Consider the following 27,860-nt stretch of genomic DNA (forward strand, 5'->3'; position numbering starts at 1 on the left):
CATTTCTGCTCTGTAGAATTTCCACCGCTCGTTATTTGTTTTTGAGAAAGTCGGATATGACGTCGGATAACTCTTCGGGAGAAATCAAACGGAATCCTTCAATAACGTATTTAGAATCTTTTTTATGTGGATAGACCTATACCTCATTTTCATGTTTTGAACTAGTTTTACAAAGACATTCCACGAGATTTCCGTGTGTTCTCTAATATTCATTTCATTTCATTTTGCAGCGTTTGGTGGGGCAATGAGAGCGCAAGTCAGTCCAAAGCCGGGGGCAGGGATAGGTAATGGCCGTAATAGTCTATGCGGACCACTTGAACACCATCGGAAATGATAGGAAGGGTTGGGGTAGGGTATAGGAAATTGGAGAAGACTTGACACAGTAATGCGATTAATGCTGCAAAATGTAAATGTGCTGAGAGCAATTTAATTTAAGTTTTGAAGTTTGGATTGATTCATACACATTTCAAACAATTGTACAAGTAAGAAAGAATGAGCTGATCGCTTTATATAAATTTAATAAACAACAAAGTAATAACAATATGAGTGTGATGCTAAGAACTGCTGATGGCACGATGCGACGCTTTAGGAGCTTTTGATAATGATTGAACATTACTATAAAGAACGCAATTCAATCGATGGTGACAACTTTACAAACTTTATCTGTTTTTATCATGTACAGATATAAAATTATAATTCAGTTCACTGATTGGCGGTGCTGATTTATATAAAAATATTTTATATTATTAAAATGAAATGTATTACTTACTCATGTGGTTCATACTTCCCTGACCAGAATTATTCTGTTTTGAGCATCCTTTTCGAAGCTATTCTATCCAGTTATCCATTGGCTGCTTACAATTCTGAAATTATTCTTATTGTGCATGCTCATGCATTATATTAGTAATGATCATAATCATGCAACAGATAAGAAGGTGAAAAAGAGAGAATATAGGAACAGTGATTAGTAATGAATAATTACGTAGTTTTGTTAGAATAATAAACAATTAAACAGCACTAATGAATAGCTTAAAAATGACATTACAGCATAGCTGAGCCTTTCGGATCATAAGACCGATGTATAAAAATAATTTGTTTCGAAATTGTCCGCGTGGTCTTCTAGTGCCCCTATTAGATCAGAATCAGTCATAGACATACCGAATGCTCGCCATGACCCTATGGCCAACATTTGTATATGTATAGCCTTAGTTGATGTGGCTTTTCTAATAGGTAGTTCTTTCACTCATTGATTGTCTTCAAAACCTTGTCTAGTATAGAAAATTGATTTTATTTCATTTATTACTACATTGAAGCTACATTGTACTTATTGAGTATTAGGTATTATTTTATGTTTAGCACTATTGATATTATCAAGGCCAGAATTCCCAGTGAGTGAAGAATTTTATAGTACTAAAACACCATAGAAGATCGCTAAACATTACCTAATCATGGAACGGCTTTTTGCTCTATTATTTTAAGTAGATGCTATTGATCTCCCTTTGCTCCTATCCGCAACCCGGTGCACGCGCCCTGTTGGTTTTCGAAAACCTCGTAGAAGATTACAAACCGTCAATGGCATTCCCAATTACTACCCCACATTGCACATTCAAGGGTCTGACTGTGCTCCTAACCCACCCTCAGTTTGTAATCTTCTCGCCAGTTTGAAATTATATTTTCCCGAAGTGAAAGTAATTTTGATGAGTGATAGCCGTACTATGCAGTAGTTTAACCAGAATCTTTAGGTCAGAAGACAAAATCTAAATTTTGTAATAAAAAGGTTGCCATTGCTTTGAAATTCACCCAACATCTAATCAAAGCTACTAACAACAGCGATCAATTATCAAAACTCATCGCTCCCTGGAAAATATAATCCCAAGCCCAGGGGATTTCCGTGTGTTCTCTAATATTGCAACTTTTCAGTCAACGTCTTCCTTTTAATTGGCCGCCCGAAGTAGACATATTAATATTGTAATGTTTGGCAACATCTTTTAGAGAAGTTCCATGATTTCTAATAGCTTTTAACGCTTGAGTATAGTGTTTCTTGAATTATCAGCACGTTTTGTTTTTCTATGATAATTGTGAACCATGTTTACTTATGGCTACTTAAAGAGAAAACACAAATTCAATCTCTAATGATAAACTTTTCACTTGCCCCACCTGATAAGAAAATTGACGGTGTTTAAATTTAGTTATTTTTAGGTCTACGTAGAATTAATTCTGAAACTTTTTTTATTGCAGCTTGAAACTGTCACAGAAGACAACTAAGAAGTGGTACAGGAAATTATTTTCCGCAACTTTTATCCACTGAAAATATTAAAATAAGATTGTACGCCGCCAACTTGTTACGGAGTAACAGTTGACATGTTAACAATTTTTCGCTCTATTATGCAATAATGGCTGAAAAATCTCAGAAATCTCTTACCTATCGTAATGTTCTCAATGGCCTCAAAGGTTTGCGCATGAGTTTAAAACGTTTATTCACATTTTCAGTAAAATACATCAATTGTTTTCACTTACCCCATTTACCCACTTGCCCCGCGGTACCTTATATATTATAATCTTATCTACTATATAACATATCACTATAATTGAATTTATCATGTTTTGGGGAGGGAGGGAGCATCAGGGCATCATTGAATTTACAACTGGACAATGAAGTGGAGTGCCAATCGGAGTCAGGAGGAAAAGTGTTAGTCGTTCGCGTCTAGTACTTTTCTCTCCAACAGTTGTAAAAGATTTGACGCGCCCTTCTTCTAACAAACCTTTCCGTGGAAAGCTCGACAAGTATTGCAAATTTTAATACTCAATCTGTTGGATCATATGGCTGGAAGGAGATTCTCTATTTCCCGCGGGTTTCGCGTAAGTGTTTCTACTTACGGGTCCGCCACCCCCCTTTTGGCCCTTCATACAGCGATATGTTGAATGCAGATTGGTAATAAAATTTGACCTTACTGTTGAGTGGAGCCGCATGCAGAGCAAGACTCAAGCAAGGATTGGTGGCTACCTACATACATACATACATACATGATAAAAAAGCTATTTTTTAAAGTGTTATTTGGAAAACTATTTATCACTTTTTAAAACTTTTAATAGTTGGAGATCAAAGTAATAATGTAAAAGATAAGGATGGTTACCAATTTTACCAAAATAATAACCTTTAAGTAGGCTTAAATCGCGCTTATCCTTAGGGTGCTCATCTTGCCCCGCCTGACCCTACCTTCATTGATACCTACGATCTATTTTTAAACCTGCGAGCGGAAACAGGGAACTAAGCGACTTCCATTGCACGGAAGGCATATGATAAGGGATATTATCGTTAATTCATAATTCATAGCTAGAGCTTCAATACACTCAATGTCATGTGCTCGCGGATAAGACAAAAATAGCCTGCCTTCCTTCCTGACGATCGACATGAAAGAGGAATAAAGGATTGTGATTCAAAAATTCATAATTATCGATTCTGGCTTTCGATACCCAGCCAGTCGGAAGTGGACACATTTCGGATCAATAACTGCTCTACGGTATTTGTTCAAGATACATACAATTGGATGTAGTTCAGTGCATTTATTTGCATTATCCTGGCTTCTTTTTGTTGTCTAGTTTGGAAACATAAAATCAAGTCTTCTTCATTGTATCTATGCGTCAACTCAAATCAGCGAAATTAACAACCAGATGGAAGGGAATTAAATTACCGGTAATTACTAGGACACCACCAGCGCCACCGTCAAGTTCTGTGGATCTTAGTCGCATTCAAGGTGGTTTTGGTGATGTTTCTATTTAGCATTCTTAGTTAAATATCTATGATGTGTAATGAAAAAAGGATTTTTCAAACGAAGATCATACGTACCTGCTGGCTGACCAGTCGTACTCATGATTGATCATTACAAAAATTACCTACACACTTAATGGAGACACGATTCGAGGAACTGGAGGAACTTAGAGTGCCATCTTCCGACCCTCGATGGATATCTCCACGGCTCGCCGACTTTGCTTCAGCCGTTTGGCGTCGATAAACTTCTTCAGATGCTGCTCGTAGCGGTTCATCTTTTTCTTGGTGATCTGCAGGAGGACAAAAGAAGATGAATTGATAAATGCATGTCTATACGAACTTCTGGAGTGATCTCTAGAGGAGTTCTCAAAAACATTTCAGAAGCCATCTATAGAGAAAACTCTTCGAAAAATTCTTGAAATTTTTTTCTCTGGGGATCTGAGAAGAGATTCCGAAATAAAAAACCTCTAATAGAGATTTGAAAGACCATCCATTAAAAACAAACTTTTAAGAGACTCTGATTAAAATATAGACTTGCTACCAGCCTACCTTAGTTGTACGAAAATACAACAGCGCGACTACTGAAGTGTTTGAAGCTGGCACAACTTACCCGACTCATATCGACATCGCTAGTCGACTGTGGCCGCACAAAGTATTCCTTATCAGACGGCATGGGGACACGAGCCCGTTGCACCCAGCCTTTGTCTCCCGGTCGAAGAGCACCCCTATAAGAGTTTGGAAAGAAATATTTATTAACAAATTTATTGAACCGCTACAAAAGTTTCGAAACTCACTTATCCGCCTCGGTGAACGGCAATCCCTTCTTGGAGGTGGAACTGCTCTGACCGGACTGTTCCGGTGCGGCTTTGCGCTTTTTGGGCATCTGCTTCATCTCTCGCTCTCGGCGTTCCTCGCGAGTCATCGCCTTGAAGTCCGTGCTCAGATTGAAGATGGGTCGGGCCCACTCCGAAATCAGCCGGCCGGCCCGCTCGCGGTTCCACTTGGTCTCGCGGGGGTGCTTATAGAGATACATCACAGCTTTGCCGATGCCCGACTGCTTCAGGTAGGACTTCTCGATGCAGGGGAACTGAAAATAGGGTTTGTGAGTTGAATATTTGAGCGTCGCGTATTAATTGAGCAATTTGGTTTTATAACATTCCCCAGAATTTCGTTACCCTACCTAAGGCTGTTTCTTGCAGTAAAGATCAGGATTTCTTCAAAGATGTTGAACAAGATTTTCTAAGGCATGCTTTAATAAATTTCTTCAGAAAATCCCAAAGAAATTCATTGATAAATTATCCATGGAGGCCCTCAAAGAATTTATCCAGCAATTCTTTCGGATATCCTAGGGGGAATGGGTCATTTGGCATAACTAGAAATATATCCTTTTTAACCTTCTTACAACCATAAGAAGGGTATAAAGATCGCTTGAAAAATTGACTTTTGATCCAAGGCCCGGAGGGCCAAGTCTCATATACCAATCGATAGAGCTCGGCGAACTGAGCACTTGTCCGTGTGTGTGTGTGTGTTAAAAATGTCACTCAATTCTCTCAGCTGTTTGTAAACCGATTTAAACACTTTTAGCTCCAAATGAAAGCTAAAACATTTCCATAGAACGGTATTTAATGTCATTGCGATCGGACTTTTCATTACAGATTTATGATTCAAACAGTACCATGAAGTACTAGAAAAAGCATATTTTAATATTTTCAACTGTCTACATTTTGATCCATTTCTCAGCCATTTTTTAACCGATTCAAGTTCTTCTATCGGCTAATGAAAGCTCTGACATCCATTCATAACCCTTCAAATTTTTATTGAAATGTACTTTACGGATTACTAGTTAGAGAGATATCAATTGAAGAGTTTCGTTAGGTACTGGAAATATAATAGTTTTTTTTTTTCTAAAATATTAAACTTTAACATTTTGATCAATTTCTCAGCTACATTCGAAGCTTGTTATAACGGCATCGCAAGGGACCGTCGTAATAGGGAAAAGTCCTTATAGAGAACGATTATAACATTGAATTATTTTTCAAGGGTCTGAAAAATGTCGCTATAAAGAGCTTTTGTTGCAATAAAAGTTGTCGTTATAACGAGCTTCTACTGTATTTTTAAATCGATTTAAGCTCTTTTTTCGTCGATTGAAAGGTCTGACATCATTCACAATTATATTGCATTCGAATTATAAGTTACAGAGATTAAAATCGATTTTTTTTCCAAAATCTCTAAAATACCTGTTTTTTTTTTTAATTTAAACCTGCACGTAAATCTTAAAAATATCGCTGGGAAAATCATTTTAAAACTGTTAGAAAAGGGCAGATAGAACATAGTCACAGCATACTAAAGTTTAGTTATTCTGATACAAGGTTCCAAATGAATGAGAAATAATAATTCCCTCAAGCCTGTATGGAAATGTAAGAAGAGTTCAGTCTCATCATCGGTGGATTAAGTCAGGTATTTAAAAAGATGACTGCTCTTAATGATAAGTCGTTATGTTATATGACTGTGAAAAACCCACTCAGCTGGCCGCACGGTTTGGCTCAATTACCCGTCCATAGCGATACGAGGTCGCTAGGATGACTTAGTGGATAGAGTAGGATTACAGGAAAGAGACTCAAAACAAAAATAAAATTCAACTCAGTAGTGTGAACTTTTGAAGAAGAGAATTATTCTAATTAAATGTTGGACATTTTTTAATCGCCTATTTGCAACGGTGTGAATAATTAATAGGTTGTGATCTGTGCCTAGTGTTTACCAAGTTTTAAACAGGTAAATTTGAATTGAGTGCATTTGAAATTAATATTGAAATTGTATGATTACTTATGGCTAGGTTACATTGGAAGACAACACAACCGTTTTCGTACGTTCTCAAACCTAGATTTACTATCGGACATAGCTCCAAATCGTGAGTTAATAATCAATTAGATTACAGATGGAGAATTAAATTTAATACTATGCTTAGGCTAGCGTTGTGAACAAGTCGAGATCTAGGAAGGCGATTGGTCAGAATCTTTTATTGCAAGAGGTGTTAAGGAGAAACTATCTTTGTAAGTAAGAACAAAATTTGTTAAATCGATGAGAAACTAATGGAAATTAAAATTTACAGTTTGAGCTGCTTGTAAGCTGCTACAAAACTTTAGCGTATTCCACCGAATTCCGAACAATGACCATTATGCCAAATGCAGGGCTGGTAGCGATTGGACAGCAAAATAATAGTGACTTTAGTGACTAAATATATCAAAAAAGTAATTAAACAGTGACTAAAAAATAACTTCATAACTACAAACATTAGTCCAAATTAAAAGTTTAGAAAGGAAATCATGGTGCTTATAATCAAGAATATTAACATTATGTTAAATTCAAAATGAAATTACCTTTAGCAATTTGAAATATGTCTTAACAGTTCATTGCTTTAAATTTTACAAATAATTTCATCGAGTTACATGAAACATCCTTAAGTGACAAATATCTATAACATATCTGGTAAATCTTAAATGAGGCGCATATAGGGGGGATCCTCCAATAATGGACAATGTCAAAAAATTGAGATATCATGGTCAAGATGGTGTATTAAAAGAAAAGGAAGCTGTTATAGGGAGTAATATTTGCGTACAATAACACTCCCTTCAAATATGCATGCCTTTTCAAAAAGTAGGGTGCCGGTACCAATGGTTGTAATGTACCAGTAGATTGGACTATGGAATAAAACGTACATTTTTCGATAAAAACGACATGTGCTATTTTTGGTGGAGAGATCGTCTCTAGTTTAGTCGATTTGCCAAATTTCAGATTTTTATTTTATCAAAAAGTCATATAAATAGTTAAGTTTACGCAAAAAAAATGCTCCCTTGCACCAATAGTTGCCGTCGTGTTCCAGTAGTGGATCAAGGAATGGAAGCAGTTTTTAAAATGGATGTACAAAAATGAAGAAAAGTCTCAATGATAAATTTTATGCTTCATTCGAAAGATATTAGTTGCTGTTCCGAGGGAAAAATGTTAAACCTATGTAAAATTTAACATTTTGTTTGAAATTCCATGTATCATTTCCGAACGTCTACTACTGGAGCAGTAGCGCAACTACTAGAACACGTGTACCAATAGTGGCTCAAGCGATTTTATATTGAAAAATTGGTTTTATCACTCTTTTTATATTTTTCCCATATAGTTGAGGTTGAAATTCTTTCTGTTGTTCGTTATTTTGTTACGATTTTTTATAGCTTAGGTAGTCCACTAATGGCACCGGCACCCTAGATGTTTGAAAATCGTTAAAAAATATGACGTATCGCTCAAACTTTGAGCCTAATAGTAATTATTTTGAATGTAGTAAAATAGTTTGGATCACGCAAGCATGATCGAATATAATCATTATCTGAAAGTATTAATGTTTTTTATTTCATATTTGAACTGAATATGGACAAACTAGAATTAGGGTCAAGCACTTCCTGCCCCCCTGTTTAGGACAGTTTGATTTATTATATGATATCTTTGTAATTTTTGCACCAATGTCTCAAAATGCACTCATTTTTTATGGATTCCGTCGATCATGGTATCAAACATGCAATAAAAATAAGAAGAATGAACATTCAGAACAGCCTAGTAATATATGTTATTTTTCATGATATAAAAAAGACGTTTCTGATGGACTAAGTGAATCTAAGTAAAACTCAAATTGCTTTGAAAATGTTGTAAATGCATTAAATTGGCTATGGAATAATATTGCTGGAGTAAAAACATCCGTGTTGTACAGATTTACAGAAATCGAGCCATTTCTAGATTATGTCCGGCATTGGGCGACACATTTTATGATTGGCCAATTTGATACTAGATTACATCATTGAAAAGTAATGTTAAAATTCGTATTTATTTTTCCAAATTTATTTTTGTATGCTACAATTATGATAATATTAATCATAACTGGATCACATAAAACCAATATATTTTGAATTATGAATTTATTGGCTTAAGTGTCCGGTACTGGGGGATCTCCCCCTAAGCTACAGTATGGCCCATAAAAAAAATGCGAAAATTGTCATATCATGTTTTATGATAGTTTTTACATGGAAAATGTGAATGAAACATAAATAATATTCATAACTTGTATTGTTTAATCTATGTAGACTCAGTTTTTCGCTTTGAACATGATTTTTATCTGTTACTTTCACCTTACCAGAGAGGAATTGGAAACATCCCTTCAAATATTATCATGTGGACGTCGAGTTCAATATCTGTGTGATGAAAGCTTCTAAAACATCAACGATGGCGTGAGATTCTTCACAGGCCTTGTCTCCAGCATACGCCCATATCAAATGATAGAATTGGTTCATTCCTGGGTCATAGGAGACTTGAACATATTTTCGAAAAAACGGTTCATTTTGGAGAACTTTGATTGAACCTTTGTATAAGTGTGATAAGCGGCTCCGTTTTGCTCAAAACCTATGAGCCAGTATTGATATAAGTTGTCTTTAACCAAAGGAACAAATTTCCTCCTCAAAAATCTGTTATATGCCTCCGTATTTATTTTTTATTCAACTTTAACAAAAATAAAGGCATATCAAACCTATACGAGGCAAATGCCCTCAAAACTATGACCCTAGCAAAATATGTTATTGTGATCATGAAAAACACGTTCTCTAAGAACTCCTCCATCCTCTGATACCAAACAAACTAAAATTTTCAACAATAAAGTGTGATTTTTTAAGTCGGAAAGTTTATCACCAGAGTATACGACAATTAGACGTTGTTTCTAGCTTTGGGCGGACAAAACCTTTGAACTTCTTTGTTTTATTTCATTATTTAGGACAGTAAGAAAAATATGACAACAATTGTCCTGGATAGCGAAGTTATGTCAGAATATACTAAAATAATCAGAAATTACATTCACTAGCAAAAACAATGAAAATAACGCTTGTGGATGCTAAATTCACATTCAAACAATTTTCGCATTTTTTTTATGGGCCATACTGTAGGCATAGGCTGCAACTTTAAATCTCGAATTCCAGTCGGTAGATAAAAGCTCCTAGAAATTCAAAACTCATAAACTATTAGGAAATAAATTATGGCGACATTTTTTGTCATTGATGACGAACTTATTCGTAAAAATTTATTGAAGCATTTCTATATGCCAGAGTTGCGAAAAGAATTTTTGGATTTTATGTATTTCTGGGGAAATTTTGGAAAAAGTTTAAGAGTAAATTCACAATGAATCGAGAAGTTGACAATTGAAGAATTTAAATCCCTGTAAGAATTTATGTGAAATTTGGCCCTCACTTCCCAAAAGTAGTTTCGAAGCTTTGTCTATTTTCGATGCAAGATGAACTTAAAAGACCTTTGTTCAGCTTCATTCAAAAGGTAGATCAGATCCTTTCAGGTTGTTCTTCGTTGATTTCTCCAGAAATTTACTCTAAATAATCTTAGCAGGTCAGGAATTATGCAGACATTTTTTTGTCTTTATTTAAATTTCCAAACTTTACTAGAACTTTTATCACAAAACCCAATAAAAAAACCCTAAATAAGTTTCAGATATTCTGTCAGAAATGTCTGCGCAATAATATTCACCTGAATTCGATCAGAAAGTTAGCAAAGATCCAAACTTTCGTTGATTTATCATCAGATTCCGAAAATAGTGACTTTAGTAAATTTATATGAATGAAAATTTGTATGAAAAAATGACTTTAGTGTCCAAAATGCAATGCCTTTTTGTGACCAGGTCGAAAAAAGTGACTCGCTACCAGGCCTGCAAATGGCGTTATGCCAAGTGACCCAGACCCATCTTATGGAATCACCTAGGATATTTTGCACAAAAAAATTGAAGAAATCCCTGACAAAAATCTAGGATTTTTTGAAATCCTGTTTTTTTTTTCTGAAGAAATACCTGTACAAATTTCTGATGAACTCCTGCAAGGATCTCCGAAAGGACTTCCGGAAGCCTTGGAAGATGTTCTAGATAAAGTGCTAAGATGATTATTAGATTTTACTTGAGAAATTATTCAAAAAGTGCTCGAATAAATTTATGCTGGAGAAATACATAGAGAGATTTATGATGGCCCTTCATTAGGAATTACTAGCCGGTTTTTTTTTAATTCCTAGAAGATTTCGTAAGGGATCGTTCATTAATTACGTAAGAGTTTATGAGGTGAGAGGGGTCTGAATTGAAATCGCATGATTTGTCTTACATAATTAATGGACAACCCCTAGCAGATTTGCTGGAACAATCCATGGAGGATTTTCTGGAGCGATTCTTGGAAGGAACTGTGGATAAATTTATAAAAGAATCTATATAAATATCTCGAAAAATAACATAACATAGTTTCATCGAGAATAGGCGTATTAAGAAAGAATGAATATAATTCTGTTTATGCCAAATGCCCATTACGCCAAATGACCTTGTGCTAAATGGCCCGCTCCATCGAAAAAATATTGAAAAAAAAATCGACGCAGCAACTCCGGATCAGTTCTTTTATGGTTTCCTGCAAGAATCCATAATCGAACTATTTCAAAAAAGAACTTGGATCAAACTTCATAGATGTTCTTGGAAGAATTCATGTGTGATTTTTGGGAGACCTTCACTGTGGCAAATTCTGGAGAAATTCCACTAAAAATCCCTTGAAAAATCGCTGGAGGAATTCCTATACGAATAGGGAGCCGGATCCTATTCTTGGCACTTTTGATTCACTTCGGCAGTAGGGTTTTTTGGAAGCTACTGAGCTCATATTTGGCCACAATATGCGTTGCGAGTAATTGATCAAAATTGACAAGAAAAATAATTCTCGGGAAGGGTACTTTCTGGCGAATGGTACATTATAGTAAATGGTTTTCTGGTAAACGGTACTTTCTGGCGAATGGTTTTCTGGCAAATATCGCACATTCTCTGAACGTTGAAGCAGAAAGAAAACTGAGGAGACCATTTTGTTTTAAAACTCGCGAAACCTGCCCTGCGAACATTATAAAATCGGTAACTTACATCCGAGAGAAGCTTCAGAATCGATTCCCGAATCTGCAGACAGGGTAGCGATTTGTTCGGCAACGGGGCCAACCAATCGGTCAGCACGTTGAGTACGTTGTGCTCCAGGAACGCCAACTGGAGGTCCTTTTTGATGAGCTGCGACATGGCGTGTTTGAGGATTGCAATCTTCTTGGTGGCCGGTTTGTTCTCCTTGTTCAGCTGCCGATCTTCCTCGGCGGCGTGACGCATTTGCTGCAGCAGTTGTGCGATCAGATCGTCGTTATCGTTGATCAGGTCGATGTCGTTCCGCTTGCGACGTTTGCCCTTTTCTTCCTTTTTACGGGCCAACATCAACTCGAAGTCATTAACGAAGTCGCCACTGAAAAATACAAAATTAATTCTCCTGAAACACAAGACATTCTTCAGAGAACTTACCCGCCTCCGTCCTCGCGGATTCCTTCATCTTCCGAATCTCCCGCGTCCACGATCGTACTGGTTTGTGGCTCTTCTTGACCCTCGTCAGCTTTAGCTTCCTCTGGGACCTGCTCCTCCTCCTCCAGATCTTCCCCTTCGTGATCGGAATCGGTGATCTTGGCTCGCTTCTTGGGCGTTTTCTCAACGCCATCATCGTCTTCAGAATCACTCAGCACGCCGCGTTTCTTCTTAACGACCGGCGATCCCGAGCGGCTTCTGGATTTCGATCTGGACCGGGATCGGCTGCGTGACTTTCCTGAGCTGCGACTGCGGCTTCGACTGCGTTTGGCCGAACTTGCACGGCTTCCGGAGCGACTGCGACTTCTCGAGCGGGACCTCGATCTGGAACCGGATTTCGATCGCGATCTGGAACGCGATCGGGAACGGGATCTGGAACCGGACTTTCGACTCCGGCTGCGACTACGACGCTGCAAAGAAAGATAACATTAGTGAAACCTACATATAGTAAAACAGGGTATTATGGATCACTGGGATAACATTGATCGGAATGATCTTCCTCGTAAAAAGTTCGTATCAACATTTTTCTTCAACCCTCTTCTTCACATGATAGCTCCAATAATTTTCGAAAAACTTGAGGCAAACCGAATTCGATCATAACTGTTAAGCAATAGTTACTAGAATGTAACTCCATACTCAATAGATCAATCCAATAGTCAACCGACCTATTGATAAACTAACAATTTACAACTAAACAACTAAAAATATTGCTAAAAACAAACTAAAAAAATAGACGATCAAAGTCGTGGAAAAGAAAGGGTTAAAACATTTTCAAACGAATTGTACTTCTCTTTCTTATATTTATAATCTTATAAAAATTTAGTGTTTTTGCGCAATTTTTCGAAATAATGATTTATGAGTATGAATGTCACCACCATGCTTATCATAAGTTTCGCAAATGATATCTATATGCAAGAAATATGCGATTTTCACTATAAATGGAATTGGAGAAATTTATTCTGTTGTCAAAATTTTCATAAGTAAGGACTGTTCATTTTATAAAGTAGACACTTTGTTTATGCTATATCTTTTTTATTTATTGATAAAATCGTAATCGGTTTGCTGTGCATCGTTCAACTATTATTCTACAATGATTTGAAAATATAAGATCTTAGAAAATGCTTTTGGTTGAAGAGCTAAATAGTTTTTTTTTTCAGAAACTCTCAAGAAAAGCTGTTCGTCAAAGTTGAACAAACGCAGAAAATTCTTGCATGGTTGACATAACGTTTCCGATAGTTGCTTTAACATGCCTGGATACAATTGTTACAAGCATATTATCGGTACTTCTAAACTGACAGTATGATTGCCTAATCGCTCTTGCTTTTGTTTCTGTCTTCCATCACATGAATATTTCAATTATATTATTGTTGATTCAGCTTTCTGCACAATTTTACCATGAAACGTTATGAACTGTACAGCAAAACTCCACTAATTACCAACAAGCGAAGTTGGAGTAGATGTAAGGTAATGGACTCTCACTCACAAGATAGTGGTTTGTATTCCTGCTCCCATTTTTATTTACCTTTTGTCGCATTTTTACAATGTCGATAAAAAAGATTTCTGCCAGTTTTGACAACACAACATCAACAATAATATCATTGTTTTGATTGTATGTTAATATTGAATCAATCATATCTATGATTGATTCAATTATTTTGTGTAGTTGAACCAATCATACCAAATAGTTAAACCAAGCATAGATATTGTTTTTTTTTTGTCAGTAGCGATAGGGGTAGTACTGGGACTTTTAATCTGCCCTAAGCTCCTGCCCAACATTTGCTTTTACAAGCCTCTATTACATTCATCACACAGACGTTCCTAAGCAATGTTGCTCAAATGGTCACTGTGTACCCTAGCAGCAATCAACCCTTGCCGTAGTCTTGCAGCCTAGTATTCCATACTAGTATAAAACTATGATAAGACTTGAAATGCTACTAAAGTGGTTGAAGTGAAGAACGAAATAGTTTTATTGAAAAGTCCTCATTCCCCATTTCATTTCATCAGTCACTGTCACATAATTACCACACTTTTGCTGTCGTCACTTTTGTTTTTAACACTATCACTAATATCACTGATTATCACTCATTAACTTTCGTAATACACATCATATATGTATATTTTCCATTATATCACTTCACTTTCACAGCTACAATTTTTTATCAAAATTACCTAGATAACTCTACTCTCATAATAATCCATTTTTGTTACCATCTATTACCTAATCATCATAACTAAATAATTAAAAAAAAATCAAACTACGACTTCAGCACTACGATCAATAAAGTTACAGTAGAAAAATAAAATCACTTTGATAAATTTTACTGCACTCACTGTCATTATGAATACTCTTATCATGAATGTGTTAAGAACTAGGCAATAGTTTTTATATTCAGAGAAATGATTGCAGAATGTATTATAACTATCAATAATCTAGTAGCATAGACAAACAGACGTATCACTGAGGGTTCATATTATGTATTTTTAACAAAAAATATCACAATCACTTTCAATGCAATTTACAAATATTTTTATCACCACACATTATTTCTTCAAATATCATTATTAGCACTCTCACAATCACCAATTTTAAAACGACGAATGCAACGCACAATTACACCAAACACCTATTCTTATGTTGCATTATAAAACGATTGATCACACGTTAGCTTTGAAACATAAATACCATTACTTTTTTTTTTTTTTTTTTTTTTTTTTTTAATTTCTTTATTAGTATCATTCCAAACATTACATTCATTATTTCTTATATCTAGGTGTTCTGTGTTATTAGACAACACTATCATCCTAATTTGGTAAAACAAATCTAAGATTTTATTAACATTTTGTTAACAACATATTACATTTCATTTGCCGTAGCAGTTCAGATTTTTTACAGGTGAGTTGATTTCACCTGCTTATAAGAGAAAAAAAAAAGTTTTTAATATACTTAACCTAACTTAACCTAAACATATAACGCATTAATCGTGGCAATAGAAGATTGTAACGATTTTTGCCTGAAATTATTGATTATTTTATTTGACATTTGTTCCAATGTTTCAACATTGGATATCCTATGTAACTCATTGGTACTATACCAGGGAGGAAGCCTCAGAATCATTTTCAAAATTTTATTTTGAATTCTCTGCAGAGCTTTCTTCCTGGTATTACAACAGCTAGTCCATATTGGTACAGCATACAACATGGCTGGCCTGAAAATTTGTTTGAATATCAAAAGCTTGTTCTTAAGACAAAGCTTTGATTTTCTATTAATAAGGGGATAGAGACACTTTACATATTTGTTACATTTGGCTTGAATGCCCTCAATGTGATTTTTGAAAGTTAAATTCTTATCTAGCATGAGTCCTAGATACTTAACTTCATCTGACCAATTTATTGGAACCCCTCTCATCGTGACAACATGTCTACTTGAAGGTTTCAAATAAAGAGCTTTTGGTTTATGTGGGAATATTATTAGTTGAGTTTTGGAAGCATTAGGAGAAATCTTCCATTTTTGCAAGTATGAAGAAAAAATATCCAAACTTTTTTGCAATCGACTACAGATGACACGCAGGCTTCGTCCTTTGGCGGAGAGGCCTGTGTCATCCGCAAACAAAGATTTTTGACATCCCTGAGGTAACTCAGGTAAGTCAGATGTGAAAATATTGTATAATATTGGTCCCAAAATGCTGCCTTGGGGAACACCAGCTCTTACAGGAAGTCTTTCAGATCTGGAGTTCTGATAATTAACCTGAAGTGTACGATTTGACAGATAACTTTGAATTATTCTAACAATGTATGTTGGAAAATTAAAATTTTTCAATTTTACAATCAAACCTTCATGCCAAACACTGTCAAATGCTTTTTCTATGTCTAGAAGAGCAAGACCAGTAGAGTAGCCTTCAGATTTGTTGGAACGGATCAAATTTGTTACACGTAAAAGTTGATGAGTGGTCGAATGTCCATGGCGGAATCCGAACTGTTCATTGGCAAAAATTGAATTCTCGTTGATGTGGGCCATCATTCTGTTCAAAATAACCTTTTCAAAAAGTTTACTGATGGAGGAAAGCAAACTGATTGGACGATAGCTAGAAGCTTCTGCAGGATTTTTGTCTGGTTTTAAAATTGGAACAACCTTAGCATTTTTCCATTTGTCAGGAAAATATGTTAATTGAAAACATTTGTTAAATATATCAACTAAAAATGATAAGCTACTTTCTGGAAGTTTCTTGATGAGGATGTAGAAAATTCCATCATCGCCAGGAGCTTTCATATTTTTGAATTTTTTAATAATAGTTCTCACTTCTTCCAAATCAGTCACCCAGGCATTTTCAAAAACGTTCTCTTGATTGAGAATATTTTCGAACTCCTGAGTAACTTCATTTTCAATTGGACTAGTAAGTCCTAAATTAAAATTGTGCGCACTTTCAAACTGCATAGCAAGTTTTTGAGCTTTTTCGCAATTAGTTAGTAATAATTTGTTTTCCTCTTTCAATGCCGGTATAGGCTTCTGAGGTTTTTTCAAGATTTTAGATAATTTCCAAAAGGGCTTAGAGCCGGGGTCCAATTGAGAAATTTTATTTTCAAAATTTTTGTTTCTTAATTGAGCAAAACGTTTCTTGATTTCTTTCTGCAAATCCTGCCATATAATTTTCATAGCAGGATCACGAGTGCGTTGAAATTGCCTTCTCCTCACGTTTTTAAGACGGATCAAGAGTTGAAGATCATCGTCTATAATCACGGATTCAAATTTTACTTCACATTTTGGAATTGCAATGTTTCTGGCTTCAACAATGGAATTTGTTAAAGTTTCAAGAGCATTGTCAATATCAATTTTAGTTTCTAAAGAAATGTTAACATCAAGATTAGAGTCAACATACGTTTCATATATATTCCAGTCGGCTCGTAAATAATTGAAAGTGGAGCTGATAGGATTGAGAATCGCTTCATGCGATATTTGAAATGTAACAGGGACATGATCAGAATCAAAATCAGCATGAGTAACTAATTGGCTACAAAGATGACTAGAGTCGGTTAAGACCAAGTCAATCGTAGATGGATTTCTAGAAGAGGAAAAACATGTAGGGCTATCAGGGTATTGAATTGAGAAATATCCTGAAGAGCACTCATCAAATAAAATTCTGCCGTTGGAATTACTTTGAGAATTATTCCATGACCGATGTTTGGCATTAAAGTCACCAATGACAAAAAATTTTGACTTATTGCGAGTTAATTTTCGCAAGTCAGTTTGAAGCCAATTAACTTGCTGTCCAGAGCATTGAAAAGGCAAATAGGCAGCTATGAAAGTATATTTACCAAACTGTGTTTCAACAGAAACACCTAAAGTTTCAAAAACTTTAGTTTCAAATGACGAAAACAGTTGATGTTTTATACGCCTATGAATGATGATTGCAACTCCCCCACATGCCCCATCAAGTCGATCATTACGATAAACAAAAAAGTTAGGATCTTTTTTAAATTTGGATCCAGGTTTTAAATAAGTTTCGGTAATAATTGCTATATGCACGTTATTAGCTGTAAGAAAATTAAACAGCTCGTCCTCTTTACCATTCAGAGAACGAGCATTCCAATTTAAAATATTTAAATTATTATTTGGATCCATTAGAAAAACGTAATCCAATAACAATTTTATTTGTAAATTTTACACCTACTTGGACTGCTTCAGTCATAGTGGTGGCTTTGAACATTGCATCAATCATTAGATTCAATTGTTCAGTTAGAAAATTAAAATCAGAGGCAGACATCTCATCTGAAGATTTCCCATTGGAATTTTCGGTAGACGAAGAAGCGGGGTAGGAGTTACCTGTGGCGGTAGGGTTTTTTCCATTTGATTTGAAACAAGTAGAATGGGTACTCATGGAACGAACAGGGGAAGAGTTCAAATTACCTGCTACGATATCGGCAAAGGATTTACCGTGGGTAGATACATTCGAAATTGAAAGATTCGAACGGCTACCCGACGGATTAAAATTTGTTTGTGAATGAGCATGATTATGATCTTCCTGGTGGGTATGATTCCTAATCAAGCGATCGTTAACTGAAAAATGAGCATTGTTCGATACTCTACCAGGCAAATTCCGGAAACGACCGTTATCGTAACGGATATTATCCTTCATCTGCTTGGCACGAGCCTCAACGACTCTTTTGCGTGAAATGCATTCCCAAAAGTTAGCTTTGTGAGGGCCCTTGCAATTGGCGCATTGAAATTTTCTGGTATCTTCTTTCACAGGACAGTCGTCCTTAGCGTGAGAAGAACCTCCGCAAATCATGCATTTAGCATCCATGCGACAATTTTTTGTACCATGACCCCACTTTTGGCACCGACGGCACTGAGTGGGGTTCTGGTAATTTCCTCCAGGTTTCTGGAAATGTTCCCACGTCACACGGACATCGAACATAAGTTTAGCTTTTTCTAAAGCTTTAATATTATTTAGTTCTTTTTTGTTAAAGTGAACTAAATAATATTCTTGAGAAAGCCCTTTCCGAACAATGCCAGATTGGGTTCTCTTTTTCATAATGATTACTTGGACTGGGGAAAATCCAAGTAAATCATTTATTCCATTTTTGATCTCTTCAGGTGACTTATAGTCACTTGAGAGACCTTTCAAGACGACTTTGAACAAACGTTCAGTTTTGTCGTCATAAGTAAAAAATTTGTGCTTCTTCTCTTCAAGATATCTGAGAAGAAGTTCGCGATCTTTAAGAGTTTCCGGCAAAACGCGACAGTCTCCTTTCTTTGCGATTTGGAAGGAAACCTTGATTCCCCTAATGGAGTTCAAGATCTCCTGCCTAAATCCCCCAAATTCGGAACAACTGACCACGATAGGCGGCACTCTTTGCTTCCTCACTTGAATCAAAGAGCCTGGGCTAGAGGCTGCTTCGATTTGGTGTTCGGAAAATTTGTCTAGAGCATCGAACTGATTGCTCATTTCAATACAATTATTCATTTCACCCTTGGAAGAAACTTCGCATTCCGGGGAAGCGTCCTTTCTTCCATTCTTGCCACGTGTAATGACAGTTTTAAAACCCACTTTTTTGGAAGGAAGTAGTGAATTCAGAGATTCACCCTTCCTTTTGTTAGTTGTCGATACCATGTTTAGTTAATAAACGAGAAAGACGTGACCTTCGAGAGGTTTTTTCCCTAGACGGTGTCCAAGAAGGATTACCACCGCTAGCTTTCGCCAACGGGTCCAACGAAAAATCGAAGGCACGGGTCCAAACAAGGATCGTAAAGGGATCAATAGTAGAAAAAATAGTACTGAAAAGTACTGTTTAAGTAGCACTGAAAAGTACCGTTTTTAATTTTAGCACTGAAAAGTACTGTTTGTGTAGCACTGGAAAGTACTGTTTTATTGCTTTAGGTAGTTTTTAAGAAAACTTCCAAGAGCAGAGAGAATTCGTGTACGCACAGCACGAAGGTACGATGCGCACTGATAAATACCATTACTGATTAGTACAAAGGATGCTACAGCTCGTGTAAACGAACTGAACCATCAACAGCCAGCACTGGTTTATAAGTAACTACTGAGCCCTGGCGGTCCCTCCGTTCGAAGAGGACCTGATAATATGCCGAACATATTAACAGATCCTCCGCCTGCATGCAGCCGTTTCATGAAAATCATGAACCGTTAGAGGTGTGCCAAAGTATTGGGAAGGTGATATGTTTCACAGACGAATATTATTATGGTGCACCTTCTACTTTGGCACCGTCAAACCCTGTGATCGTGGCCAGGGCAATCATACCAAATAGTTAAACCAAGCATAGATATTGTTGAATCTATTTTATTATATATTTGACTGAAATTCAATGTAAAATATGATTGATCTAGCAGCAAATATGATTGACTGGACAATCCTTTTTTCTCAGAGTGCCCTCAAAGATTTCAACAAGTTGGATGATAGGGAAGATAATAGTCTAGAGCAGATGAGACTTCTGTAGAAATTCTTAATAAACTTCTGCAAGTATCTCTGAAAGAACTGGAAATGGAAAAGTCTTGGAGGAATTTATGGAAAATTGTTAAGACAATTATTGTAAGCACATTCAATTGAATCCCCCGATAATATTATGAAGGATTTTCTAAAAAAAATTTTTGAACAGCATCGAATGGATTCCCAAAAAAATCGGAAATTATGAATGAGATTTCATGAAATCAGAGAAATTTTTGAAGCAATTACCGTCAAACGGGGTGACTTGCAACACTTTTAAACTTCAATCAACCAAAACCATGATCTAAACATAATCTAAAAATCTAAATTCCTTGTAGAATGGCCGGCTCGCCTACAGAATGAGATGATAGAAAATTGAATCGAATTATTTTGTCATATTAAAAGTCATCAAAAAGGTGAAATTTTTTAAATGTTCTTGTGCGGGGTGACTTGCAACACTCACTGCTAATTTAGTTTTTTCCAACAAAATGTTGATATTTTTTATTAGTCACACTTGTTAAGTATTGTCATTCATGTATTTAAAGCATTCGAACCAATACAAGAACATATAGAATACATTTTTGTAAGAAAATAATTGAACTATTTTTGTATGGGAAAAAGAGGCGTTAAATCATCAAGGTCCAATATCTTAACTGAACAATATTTTTAACGAGTGTTTGTAGTTGATTGATGAATTATTACTCTTTTGACTATAAAGTAGACCTAACACAAAAGTTTTTAACTTTTATAAAACTCTAAATTGCTTAGAAATAAAGTGTTGCAAGTCACCCCGCATAGGTACATATGTATAAAAATTATTTTTATTAAAAAGTTGTTGCTACAATTTCGTAAAATAAAGTTCGTCATATTATCACTTATTAGTTATAGGAACAACATGTAGAGTATTACTTTTGTACATTAAATCTATCTCATGTTTTCAGGTCACGATTTCGAACCTCCATCAAGTATCGGTTTTCTAGACATTTAAAAGAATTATGTTTATTGTATGATCATATTTATAATAACAGTTTTAATCGTGGCCCCTACTTGAATTGTGAGTCACACGTATTGAAGCACCGATTTAAAACGATTTTTTCTAATGAAAATTGTGTTTTATAGTGAACTTTAGTTGTAAATTACAATGTGTTGCAAGTCACCCCGCCGTTGCAAGTCACCCCGTTTGACGGTACCGCAAGAAGCACGAGATGAATTTTTCAAACATCTATATGAAAATGGCTGGAAAAATCGCATAAAAACTCTAGAACAAACCTTCGAGAGTTTTTTTTAAGTTGTAGGAATTTTTGAAAGATCTCTCAGAGCAGGGGTTTTCAGGCTTTTCAGGAGTTTTTTTTTTCAAAAACTCTGCAATTAACTTTAGCGATTTTTTTTAGGAACAAATCCGTACAAATCTTTGAGAGATCTCCTACAGTAACAACTGGAAAATTCGGTTGAAGGATAATGGAATAATTTTTTAAGGTTTCTATAATTTCTAAGATAATTTATGTGAAAAATTTCAATGTAATTCCTGAACAAATTTCTAGAGACAGTAACGTTGAAGTACTCGAGAATTTCCTGGAGCAAATTCTGGAGATAGTTCTCAAGATATTCTTTGAAAAATCGCTGGACGAATATCTGGGATGATTGGTAAAGGAATCTCTAGCTAAACAGTCTATTCATAACGGAAGGTCTCTCAAGTCTATGCTTTGTATTCTGCTGCCAAGCTTTCCAGAGAAACCTTCGATGATTATTACACATCTCTTTCAAAGGTTCTTCAAGAATTTCTTCCCAAAGAAGCTTCACAGGGTGTCTGGAAAAACCTGGAAAACCTAGAATTATCAAGTAATGTTATTGCACATGAATAAAAAAAAAAACTTGTAATTCTCAGGGAATTTCGATAACAATCAGGGATTTCTTTTTCGGGGTAGCGATTCATGGTAAAATATGTTTAGGGCTAAGGATTTTCGCGTCGAAACCCCCTAAAAAATTTTGGTTGCATCGCTACTAAAACGCTCTTTGAACTGTTAAGTAAGAATCTTTTCGGGTAGGAAATGTTATCTTCCTAAGATCGAATTCTACGAATAATATTTGATCTCCACTACTGATCATACCTTTTAAAACAAATCTCTAAAAAGTTTTTATTTTTTTTTTAAGAAACTACTTTAGTCTTTATTTTTTAACCAAAATGATCTTTTACGCCCAAGTAAAAATGGTACAAATGTCAAAACTGAAAAAGCAGTTTACGCTTTCAAAACGACAAATCGAGAAAAACAAAAAAAACGGCTAGGGTGTCGGTGCCATTAGTGGACTACCTTAGCTATAAAAAATCATAACAATATAACGAAAAGCCTTAACAGAGTTCTTTTGGCGTCAACAGAAAGATTTCAACCTCTACTATATGGGAAGAATATAAAAAGAGTGATAACACTATTTTTTTAACATAAAATCGCTTGAGCCACTATTGGTACACGTGTTCCAGTAGTTGCGCTAGTGCTCCATTAGTAGACGTTCGGGAATGATACAAAAAAATTTAAACAAAATGGTAAATTTTTACATAGGTTTAACATTTTTCCCTAGGAACAGCAATTAGTATCTTTCGAATGAAGCATAAATATCATCTCTAGGGCTTTTCTTCATTTTTATACATCCATTTTAAAATCTGCTTCCATCCGTTATTCCACTATTGGAACACGATGGCAACTACTGGTGCAAGGGAGCAAATTTTTTGCATAAACTTATATGACTTTTTGATAAAATAAAAAAGCTGAAATTTGGCAAATCGACCAAACTAGAGACGATCCATCCACCAAAAATAGCACATGTTGTTTTTATAGATTTTTTTTCGTTGTCAACAACGATTCACTTTGAGATTGTGAATTTTTCTCGTCCGAAACTTTGCAAACATACAAAAATTGTAATAATTTGGGAAATCAACCAAATTTAATTATTTTTTTAACTCACATACATTTGACAAGAAATTTTCGGACTTTTCCCGAAATACGGCTCATTAACCAGCGCACAGTAAATTCATCCATCTTTTTGACAAGTTCATGCCATTTAGTTTACAGTTCGTCGATGTTTTTGCGATACTTCCATTCGCTCTTCGCTTCCGCTTCCAGGGTGGCCACCAAATATCCATTTTGAAATTCCCGCTTTTTTCCCGGTTTTCCCGGTAAAATTTTCAAAATTTTCCTGGTTTTTCATTGAGGGGTTAAATGGGGCCAATTTGGTCGGTTTTTAAATCGAATATACTAAAAATTATTGTTCAAGCTTTTGATGGAATTTTTAGGTATAATTTTTCTGTCATAAAGAAAAATATATTATTTATCTCAAATTTTGATAAAAATGACAAAATTTTAAAGTAAAAATAATTTTTAAATGAAAATATTTAGAGCAATATGTCCTTCTGCAAAAATGTACAATTTGATAAGACACACAAATTTGCAGAACATCATTTTTTTTAAACTGATTGTTTTCAAAATATTTTCAAAATTTAATTTTGCAATTTCAATTTTCAATAATTTAAATGATTGTGTTTCAATTGCAGTGATATTTTAATTGAGTAAAATCTATGTTATATCTAGGCTGTGGTGAAAATTTCAGATCAATCGGAACACTAAAAGCTGAGATTCAGATCTCCAAACTTGACCATTTTGTATGGGAAAACGGCCAATGCGTACTTTATTCTGTCCAGTACTGTAGATATGCCCCATCTTTTGGTTTTTTTTCTTCATAAAAATGAAGATTTGTATTTCACTTATTTACTTATTCAATTTTTAGTCGATTTAGTCTATTTTGGTCGAACTAATGATACATTAGAAGCTCTTATAGATAAAGCATTGCTTTAAAAAATATACGATAATATTAATTTATTATTCAGTAACTAAAGAAAATTATGAATGCAATATGTTCGACTCTGAATCAAATTTTTGAGTCGGATAAGTTAGAGAAAAAACAATCAAGCCCAAGTAATATAAAAATAATCATAAAATATTTCGAATAATTGCCAACCAATTTGAAACATTTTTAAGAAATTTAGTGTAGCAAAATAGACTATTTGTACAATAAATTAAATCAATAATGTTTAAATATTATTAGTTCAAAATTTCAGATGCCTAATGGCAATACTATCAACCATATCCACTTTCTACAACTTATTTTTGGTGGTTTGTATGAAGAATTGATTATTCCGGTGACCATCTCAAATTCCCGTTTTTTCCCGTCTTTTTCCCGGTGGATTCAAATTCCCGTCTTTTTCCCGGTTCGGTGGCCACCCTGCCGCTTCATAATAGCCCAAACTCTCTAAATCAGGCTGAATTTGGGTATATTCTTGACAAACATATTTCATCAGAAATAATCAGCTCTGGATGTTCAGCATTAAATATTTTAAGAGACTCTCTAATGGGCTTCTATGAAACTGACTGTCTGCTGTGGGTAGAATTTATCAAAAATGTCGCCAGGAAATCTTCGAAAGCTTAGTCAGATATCCGTTAGCAATCTTCGCAGAAATCTACCAAACATCACTGCTACAAAAAATGATCGAAAATTTTAATTTTAAACTTAATAATAGATTCACAAGGCTCCAGCGAATGTTTTTTGCAAAAGCGATGAAAAATCTTGAGAAGCTTTCAAAATCTGCCAAGAATTAAACTATTTTCAGGATCACACTGAGTTGAATTAGGGCGGATCCGCGTTAAGTAGTTATCTCTGGCCTGCTACCAGTCCTGTAATCCAGGCCCGGATTTGGGGGGGTGCCGAGGGGGCAAATGCCCCGGGCCCCCCGATCAAGGGGGCCCCCGTGAATAAAAAAAAACTGAAAGACAGTTCGATAAATTATTCCTACATTATCGATTATTATTCAAAAATGCATCAGATATATCAATTTATAGTCAGCAGTAATTTTCATACGATTTTCATCTGTATTTTTCAGTTTCAATGAAATTTTTTTCCGTTCGCCAATAAAAACCACCCAGGTTAGCGTTATCGTTGTAACGGTATAGTTTGTAGATTGGATACTAGCAACATACATATTTTGTTTGATAATTTCATCCAGACCGCTTCCAGAAACAAGGCTGGGGAAAAACCCTTAATTCAATGATTAATTACCCTTAATTGATGGTTTCAAAATTAGATCAAAAACTTTAAAAATTTTCTCGGTTTAATATACAGCAAGTGACAGCCTTCTGGATCTGTATTGTAAAATTACAGTGCTCTATGTTCTGGAATGATCCTGTACAATCAAAGATACACGGTAATTCATATATTTTCTGGATTTCACTGTCAGAGTACTAAAACTACTATTTTATCAAACGTATCTGAAATTCTACCAGAAATTTGATGTTTCCATATTCTACTGTTACTCTTTTCCGTATGTGCCTGATTTTTCAAATTTTGTATTAATATTTTCTTGGTTTTGTTAAAATATTGCAATTTTTACTAAAAGGTTAAAATTTACCATAGTTTTGACTGAAAATTACAGAATTTAAATACAATTATATTTTACCCGATTCCTAAATTACTAGGCCCAGTGGATAAATTATCAAGGTTATTTTGCTATGGTCTTAGCAAACTTTACGCTCGAGTGCTATTTACAAGACTATAGCACCATCTGCAAGTTGTCTAAGCGAGCATAGTTCTTCCAAACTGTTGTCAATATCTCGAACAGTAATAATAAAGTAAGAGACTAAGACATGAAACTTGGGGAAAGCTTATGTAGCTTGTTCTGGAAGTTGTTATTTGACCGCGAGTGAAGCTCATGTGCTTGTCAGGAAGCAATAGCTCCTTGTACTCAAGGACTAGTTTAATGTTTGATTGAAGCAAAGCTTGTTAATCGTTTGTTGCATTACCGTTACGCAAAACAAATTGAGTATTTAAAATATTATAGTTTTATCCAGTCACGATATGACCATTTTTTTCTTACAATAAAGATAGGAAATCATAAATTTCCTCACGATATAATACCATAGCTAACCGTTTCGCTTATTTGTTCAATAACGAATGACTTAATTGAATAAAATTAAAAAAATATTATTTCATTTTTTTATAACGATCCAAATCTTGATAATCACATTGTCTTGATTTCAACAAAAACGATTTTTGATTTGATTGAGTAATTCATACATAGAATTATTTTACGTAATATTCACAAAGTTATGTGGTTATAGTAAAATTCGAGTTATATTACAATTTTTTGAAATTTTCCGGATATTTTACTTCCGTATTACTTAGCATTTCCCACTCATTTTGTACCAAGGGCCCCCCTCAAGAGTTCAGACCCGGGCCCACCGAGGCCCAAATCTAGCACTGCTGTAATCCTCATCTGCGTTTTCCTTGGCAATTAACGCAATGGTATGTAATGCTAAAAAAACATTAACAATCGATACCTTGAATGAAAAATGTTCTAAAAATATGAAACGTGCAAAAAATGCATTTTCAAATTAAATTGCAGTGAAATTTTCGAAAAAAAAAATAACTATTCAATGTTACCCCGTATTACGGTACTAAGCTTAATGATCATTCCTTACCGAGCTGCGACTTCTGGAGCGACTGCGACTACGGCTTCCGGACTTAGATCTGGACCTGGAGCGGGAACGTGATCTAGCGGAACCGCTTCGGCTTCGGCTACGACTGCGGCTTCCCGAACGGCTTCGACTTCGCGAGCGTGACTTCGACCGGGAACCGGATCTCGAGCGTGACCTCGATCTCGATCGGGATCCAGACTTGGATCGCGAACGCGATCTGGATTTGGATCTCGAACGGGACTTTGACCGTGAGCGTGATTTAGATCGGGATCTCGAACGGGACTTGGATCTGGACCCGGATCGGGATCGTGACTTCGATCGCGATCCGGACTTAGCCCGCGCGGGGGACTTCGATCTGGACTTGGACCGACTGCCGGACTTTGAACGGGAGCGGCTTTTCGAGCGCGATCCGGATTTGGACCGCGATCTGGATCTGGACTTTGATTTGGCCGCATCTTTCTCCGCGCTCTTCGAACGCGATCGCTTCGAGCGATTGGAACCTACGCTGCGACTGCGGCTTTTCCTTTCCGCCACCGGCGAACCACTCCGGGACCGGTCACCATTCTTAACCGGACTCTCTTCCGGTGTTTTCGATCTCCGTCCCGAATCTGCACTTTCGTTCACTACGTCGGCACTTCCGCTGCGTGATCGGGACTTCCGAGACCTGGCTGGACTGGGACTACGGGATGTTTCCTTGCTCTTGGAACGGGACCTCGACCGGGACTTGGCTTCCTTTTCGGCACTTGGACTGCGACTGCCACCGGAACGACTTCCCGCCTGTGATACGGAACGAGACCGCGAACGCGACTTCCTCGGAGATCCGGCGCCACTTCCGCTAGGACTCACTTCCCGAGAAGCCGACTTTTTCTCGATGGAAACGTCCGCCACTAAAAGAAAAGAAGGAAGCGACAAAGCAATAAAGCCAAATCGCCATCACCAAGGTCAATAATTCGTCTTCAAAATAAACCCACAAAACCACGCAAAAACTTACCATTTTCAGACTCCATCGTTGGCCGCGATGGTCAGCTACCGGCTGGGGTCCGGATACAAACGATTCTGACGGTTATTTCAGGGGTTTTTCGCGATAAAAGAAGCTGCAAGCCACCACTGGATTACTTTTTTTTTGACTCGTCGCGCAGGGAAAATGACGAATGCGGTCGACGAGAGTTTGACGGCATCGCAGACACTCACCTGG

General features: G+C 36.0%; 1 protein-coding gene across 1 annotated transcript; it reads right to left on the minus strand.

Annotated features, from left to right (window-relative positions):
* Positions 1-3,524: 3,524 nt before the first annotated feature.
* On the minus strand, positions 3,525-27,843 carry LOC5579818 (IWS1-like protein). The gene is made up of 7 exons (XM_021838848.1): positions 27,657-27,843; positions 26,669-27,552; positions 12,150-12,616; positions 11,733-12,093; positions 4,564-4,856; positions 4,380-4,494; positions 3,525-4,059 (listed from the first exon to the last, which is right to left on the minus strand). The coding sequence occupies exons 1-7, from the start codon at positions 27,670-27,672 to the stop codon at positions 3,937-3,939; spliced, it is 2,259 nt and encodes a 752-aa protein (XP_021694540.1). The 5' UTR covers positions 27,673-27,843; the 3' UTR covers positions 3,525-3,936.
* Positions 27,844-27,860: the final 17 nt, after the last annotated feature.

Source organism: Aedes aegypti, chromosome 1, assembly GCF_002204515.2.
Source record: "Aedes aegypti strain LVP_AGWG chromosome 1, AaegL5.0 Primary Assembly, whole genome shotgun sequence".
Taxonomy (NCBI): domain Eukaryota; kingdom Metazoa; phylum Arthropoda; class Insecta; order Diptera; family Culicidae; genus Aedes; species Aedes aegypti.